Genomic DNA, 7,311 nt, shown 5'->3' with positions numbered 1-7,311 from the left:
TGCTGCTTCCATCTGTAAAGGGCCAGTTATTATTCATTTGAGTATGAGTACTGCTGTTCATGGAGTTATGTCAGTTCTTTAGCTTGTGTCAGTATTTTTCAGCGTGGTAAGCCGTTTTCTGTGAATGTGCAAGACTTCCGGTTCATTAGCTGCTGTAGGGAAATAATGTGAAGAAGTGCTGTGAACAGTAAAACTGTTTGCAAACAAGTGTGAAAAAATACCTTGAAAGCGGATGAAATGGCTTCGTCCACACTTAGGTGGATATTCTGATATAATGCTGTCCAGATAGAGTACTGTACATGTTCTAATAGGATTTATTCTGGGTGAAAGCATATAGACAAACAGTAGGTGGCGGTGTGTGTCTGTGACGCTCCACCAGTAACTCCAAGACGAAGAAGAACATCCTACAGGAGTATCCAACATTCGAATGGAGCTTCAGTCCCAAAAATGCCGGGAGTATTTTCATCATTGTAACATGACAAAGTTCCGCTTTCAAACGAGCATGAATACGTCCATGTGAAGCGACTGAAATCTGTGCAAGATACTGCTGTAAAGATGGATTTTATTAAAGAGGAGAGTGAAGATATAGGTTATGAAGACGCATGCAGCATGAGCTGTCCAGATCAATGTACAACGAAAGCTGAAGATAATGAGGAACAAATAGGTTGGTGTTATTGACTGCTTAAAAAATGTAAAAAAATGTAAAACAAAGAAAAAAAAAAAAAAAAAAAAAAATATATATATATATATATATATATATATATTTTAATGTCACAAAACGTCAAGCTTTTAATCGTTTTATTTAGTGGCTGAAGTTATACAATCACAGGGACAGTATAATAACCATGGAACTAAATTATTAGTCATAAGAATAAATTATGTTTGGCCTACTTTTTCCACATTTCTTAATTGAAGTTGATGCATTTTTTAAATAATCTTAGATTGATTAAAACAAGAAAAGTGACAGATACTTTAAATATTATGCTGTATTTTTTAAATACTACTGATGCATAAGATTTTCTGTGATTATAATATTATTTTTCTCCTTTTATATTTATTTGTGTTTTATTTATTTATTTTTATTTAGTTTTGTTTGTGAAAATTTACATACAGATTTGAATGTAATTTTATTCCTGTTGAGGTTCTATATGACCTGTCTTTTCTATGTTTATTGTTTGATGCATAATATTAATAATAATAATAAACCTGAGCAGTGCTGGGGAGTAATTAGTTACATGTAACTGTGTCACGTAATTTATTTTCAAAATAAATGTAATCCATTATCATTACTGCTACTTAACAAAGGGGTTACTTTTACATCTGAAAATCTCTTGTACATTTACTATTTCTTGTTATATTTTTAAATCTGTATTTAACTTCAGAATGATCTCAAAGTAAAAAAAGATGTGCTTAAGTCTGTTTCTTTAAAATTCAGTTATTGTAATCTTAATTCAATTGATGAAGTATTTTGAAAGTGTTGAGTACTACTGTAGGGTTAACCCTGTGTGGTGGAAATATTTCAAAATGTGACCATGGACTACAAAACTAGTGTTATAGGTTAAATTGAGAGTTATACATAATTTGAAAGCTGAATGAATAAGCTTTCCGTTGATATATGGTTTGTTAGTACAACATTTGGCGAGATAAAGCCTTTTGAAAATCTGGAATCAGGGTGAAGAAAAAATCAAAATATTGAGAAAATCACCTTTAAGGTTGTCCAGATGAAGTTCTTAGCAATGCATATTACTAATCATGCAAATTACTAAGTTTTGATATATTTACGGTAGACAATTTACAAAATATCTTCATAAGAACATGATCTTTACTTAATGTCCTAATGATTTTTGACATAAAAGAAAATTTGATAATTTTGACCCACAATGTATTTTTGGTTATTGCTACAAACATACCCATGCTACTAAAGACTGGTTTTGTGGTCCAGGGTCACAAATGATTAACAGTTGAAAACATCTGTTAGAATTTTAGAAAAGCAATAAAAAAGTGTAATAAGTTACATTTATAAAGTAATTGAAATATTTACCCTACTGATTACATTTTAATTAGGGTAACTTGTAATCTGTTACCCATTACATTTACAAAGTAACCTTCCCAAGACTAAAATATAAATCATATAAACATATTTAGTCCCTGGTTTTTACTGTAAAAAAGAGAAAATTTTCTTTTGTTTCCACATAGTCCCTTTTAATATGAAATGATCTCAATTCTGTTCATTTTAGACCTGAAAGTGGTGAAAGTAGAAAGTGAGGAGCTGAATGAAGTGGAGAAGAAAGATCAGCATCAGACGCCTCATCTTTTCATACCTAGAGAACGATCTTTTAGTGACTTCCACACCGGAAATGATTCCTCACAAAACAAACCTCAAGCCAAAAAATCCTTCACCTTTCCTCAGGCTGGACAGAGTTTCACTCTTAACGGAAGCCTTTTGTGTCACATTAAAATTCCCACGAAGAAAAACCCTTTTACGTGTCACAACTGCGGAAAGAGTTTCACGCACAAAGGAAACTTTCTGAGCCACTTGAGAATTTACGATACAGAGCGACCGTTCACGTGTCCTCAATGTGGGAAGAGTTTCAGACACAAAGGAACCCTTTTGGGTCACATGAGAACTCACAACGGAGAGAGTCCTTACACGTGTCCTCAGTGTGGGAAGACATTCAAACAGCAAGGAAACCTGAAGAGACACATACGAATCCACACCGGAGAGAAACCCTTCACCTGCCTTCAGTGTGGAAAGACTTTCACGTGCAAAGGAGACCTCGGCGTGCACATGCGGATTCACACTGGAGAGAAGCCGTACGTGTGTGATCGCTGTGAGAAGAGTTTCAGGCATCTCGTTACTCTCAAACATCACCAGTCCTCTCACTCTGACGAAATCTTGTTTACCTGTGATCAGTGTGGTAAAAATTTTGCTTCAGCTCCAATCCTAAAAAGACACCTGAAATTTTCACACCAGCAAAGCAAGGCTGGTGCGAGATCTAAAGTGTGATTTGAGTGTGGGAAAGGCATTTTTAACACCAGCGACCTGGCACGCCACCTAACAATCCACAGAGGAGAAAAACCTTACAGAAACGTATGGTGTGGAAAAGGTTTCAATTGGCAAAAGACTTTGAAAGTACATGAGAGACTGCATACTTATGCATACTTAAAGGTTCATGAAACAGTATGTGACGTGTCAATGGACTATAGTACATCGATGACACGTTGGTGTCTTAGAATTATTCATGAGGCTGTGCGTTCTTATCCTATGAGAAGACGCTTCGCCTAATTATTCACGTGTGTTGATTTGCTATGACAGACGCTTCGCACTGTGAGATTGTGTACAATAACTGAGAGAAACGTTAATGGATCGAAGGAGACTGTTCGTTTTTGTTTACTTTGTAAGTAGAGCTCGGCACAAACACGATTCATTCATACTAGTATATATAACTGCAGACCGGAGATGTCCAAAATGGGGCGGGAACTCCAAAAGTGGGCAGAACCTCCAAAATGGGGCGGGGTCTCGTCACGCAAAGACTTTCCCCATTGGCTCTGGCTTCAGCCTATTGTTATTGACTTACATTTCAAAACTAAACTTTATAAATTAAACATTGTTTGTAGTTGATCTGCTATAGAAATATAATAGCTATGCTATATAAATAAATATGCTCAGTGAGAGAGCTTGTGGCCAGTGGTTAATGATATAAACGGGAATCACCCACGAGCTCTCCCGCAAGCCGCCCCAGTCAAGCGCAGGGGACAGGCTTTACTCTATCGCTTCGTTTTAAGCAACGGGGCGTCCCAGGGCTTGAAATTCGCAGGGTAGGAGGGGGTAGTGATGCTGGATGTAACTAAAAAGTTCAGATTTTCCGGTGAGGTCTGGTTGGCGAGTTACAGAATGGCCTGACGATCTTACATCGCATAATCTTATTAACTGTTTATCTGCCACGCTATTCAGCGCCAATCCCAACGTGCAGTCAAATTCACTGGTTAAGGTTAGGGTAAGGTGTGGGGTAGGTTTAGGGGTTCGCATTTGTTGTGATTGACAACCAATAAAACCTTTAGAATTAGCTGTGGGGCGGAGTTTACGTTTAAGTGGATTGGGGGAAATTGCGCATGCGTGTCATGTGCCTGTCTGTCAAAAGGAGGAAGCCACGCCCTATTTTGGAGTGCCCACCCTGTTTTGGAGTTCCTGCCCCCATTTGGAGATCTCCAGGCTAAAGTTATACACCCCTCCATTCACAGAGTGAGTGTAATAGTGGTTTTTACAGCTCCTTAAGGTAAGCAATCAAAAGGATTATAAATGCCACAAAAAAAGCCTTAAAAGTTAATAGAGATGCAATAGTGCATTCATATATATGTTTTCGATGCAGAGTGTAAATGCCTGTGCATTTATTTGTGTTGTTAACTCAATGGGAGCGAAATGAAACTGAACCCAAAGTTGACTCTCTCCCCTCTTGCCCCTCTGCTCCGCGCACCACGCCCACTTTTGCAGCATTTTTCAAAAGTGTGGTGAGAACTAATCAGTGCTGAAACAGGGGGTTTCATGACCCTTTAAGTGCATATTTATGCACTTCATGTGGGAAGAGTTTCACTCATTCAAGTGGCCTAAAGACTCACAGGAAAAAAACATTGTCCGGAGGTGTTGCAATGAGGGAAATGTGTGTAATTAACAATGCAAATGGTATGTCATTTGTGTATCTATTGGATATACAGTCAAAAGTTTACATAAACCTTTCAGAATATGCAAAATGTTAATTATTTTACCAAAATATCATACAAAATGCATGTTGTTTTTAGTACTGACCTGAATAAGACATTTCACATAAAAGATGTTTACATATAGTCCACAAGAAAAATAATAGTATAAAAGTTTACACACACTTGATTCTTAATACTGTGTTGTTATCTGAATGATCCACAGTGTTTTGTTTGTTTGTTCTTCAGAAAAATCCTTCAGGGCCCAAAAATTATTTTCATTTGCATTTTTATGTATTTTGAACCCTTTCCAACAATGACTGTATGACCAGTGTTGGGGGTAACGCATTACAAGTAACGCGAGTTCCGTAATATTATTACTTTTTCCAAGTAACTAGTAAAGTAATGCAAAAAAGTAACCCCAGTTACTTTCCCCCCCATTTATTGATTTAAAGCTCTCCTTTCTCCATGTTGAGAGAAATCGGGAGTAAGATGTTAATTCTAGAATAAATGTGAACATGCATTAATTCATCTCCCTCACAAAAAACATTCAGAAATTCAACTTCAAATATGTTAAATAATACAAATATCCTTTATGCATTTAATCCCATTTTATTAACCAATGTCTTTGCTGCTGACCTTCGATGATCCAATTCAGCCATACTAATAAGCAAAAATTTCTCAAGATAATCTAACATTTGTTTTCCTTTTTTTTGTATTGCTGAGGAGTTTTTTCTTCTGCGGTCTAATGTACAGACGTGAATTTACTTTTCTCAAAGCCTGAGGCTTTTGGTGCGAAAAGGCTTTTACATTTGCCAAAATAGAACTTTTTATATTAAAAACAAACAAGCAAGCCCTGCCCACATTTAAAAAGTAACACAAAAGTAAAGTACCACATTACTTTCCATAAAAAGTAATTAACATGGTTAGTTACTTTCTTAGGGAGTAACTCAATATTGTAATGCATTACTTTTAAAAGTAACTTTCCCACTTTCCCAAAGTCATTGTGTATGACTTTGAGATTCATCTTTTCACACCGAGTACAAATGAGGGACTCATGCAACTAAACCCGCCTGGCTCTTAATGCATCATTTTTCCTTCTGGAGCATCACTGAGTGTTTAAACCTTCTGTAATAGTTGCATATGAGTCCCTCAGTTGTCCTCAGTGTGAAACGATGGATCTCAAAGTCATACAGTCATTGCTGGAAAGGGTTTAAATACACAAATATGCTGAAAAAACCTAAGAATTTGTGGGACCTGGAGGATTTTTCTGAAGAACAGTGGGACAAATAAGGGACTCATGAACAACTAAAATCACTTATCACTAAAAAAAAAAAAATAAATAAATAAATAAAAATAAAATAATAATAAAAAATAATAATAATATTATAAATTAAACTATTATTTTTGATTGTGGGCTATATGTAAATGTCTTCTATGTGAAATATCTTATTCAGGTCAGTACAAAAAAACAAAACATGCATTTTGTATGATCCCTCTTATTTTGGTAAAATTAACATTTTGCAGATTCTGCAAGGTCTATGTAAACTTTTGACCTCAAGTGTATATCCTGATATTTTTCCACTCTCAAGTGGCCTAAATGAGTGATTAGACTTTACTAAAGGCATTTTGTCTTTTTGTCCACAATTTCCAAAAGGTCACCACAACTTCACTGATCTTGTTGTGTTTTTTTATATGAAAATATAAAATGTTACATTTTAGGCTGTTCTGCTTCAGTGGTCAAACAGTGTGAATTCCATCGTGAAGCTTCTGATTTAAGTGCAAGGTAAGATATAGGCTAGCTAAACATTTTATATAAGCACATAAACTGTTTTACAATAAATAAATAAATGAATAAATGACTTTTTTCCAGTTGGAACCAAGCGGGAGCATATTGCTATTCAATGTTGGGGTTAACGCATTTGCAAGTTATGAATTCAATTACTTTTTTTAAGTAACTGGTAGAGTGACACATTACTTATAAATTTCCAAGAAAATATCTGAGTTATTTATTGTCCCCATGTTAAGAGAAATCAGAAATAAATGTGAATTGTGTGGACGGTGTAAACATGATGTTTACTATAGTTTTAGACTAAATGTGATGATTTACTCATTTCACTTGTACAAAAACAGATTCAGTATTCCTTAAAATGAATAAAAACTGCAATGCAAACTCAGAAAATGGCACACACCTGCAAAAATTAAATATTAATGCAAATATCCTTGTATTTTATCCCATTTTATTCAAGTGTCTTCGATGATCTAATTCAACCATACTAATAAGCAAAAATTACTTTTGATGATGAGATTGAAGATTTATTTGTTGACTTTCCTCCTGTGTTCTGCTGTACATGTGTGAATTTACATTTCCTTTAGCCTGAAGCATAATCAGTTTACTTTTGGTGTGAAAGGGCTTTTACATTTTCCAAAAATAGTACTTTTTTTATATTAAAAAGCAAGCAAGCAAGCCTTACCCAGATTCAGGAAGTAATGCAAAGGTAACATCAAAGTAATGTAACGCATTACTTTCCATAGAAAGTAACTGAGTAACAGTTATTTTTTTTAGGAAGTAACACAGTATTGTAATGCATTACTTTTAAAAGTGACTTTCCACAA

General features: G+C 35.2%; 1 protein-coding gene across 1 annotated transcript; it reads left to right on the top strand.

Annotated features, from left to right (window-relative positions):
* Positions 1-423: 423 nt before the first annotated feature.
* LOC127162341 (gastrula zinc finger protein XlCGF8.2DB-like) lies at positions 424-4,721 on the top strand. Its single transcript, XM_051105132.1, has 2 exons — positions 424-664; positions 2,238-4,721. The coding sequence occupies exons 1-2, from the start codon at positions 556-558 to the stop codon at positions 3,005-3,007; spliced, it is 879 nt and encodes a 292-aa protein (XP_050961089.1). The 5' UTR covers positions 424-555; the 3' UTR covers positions 3,008-4,721.
* Positions 4,722-7,311: the final 2,590 nt, after the last annotated feature.

Source organism: Labeo rohita, unplaced genomic scaffold (genome assembly GCF_022985175.1).
Source record: "Labeo rohita strain BAU-BD-2019 unplaced genomic scaffold, IGBB_LRoh.1.0 scaffold_90, whole genome shotgun sequence".
Lineage (NCBI taxonomy): Eukaryota > Metazoa > Chordata > Actinopteri > Cypriniformes > Cyprinidae > Labeo > Labeo rohita.
Note: the sequence above shows the minus strand (reverse complement) of the source record. Positions and strands in the feature narration are given on the sequence as shown.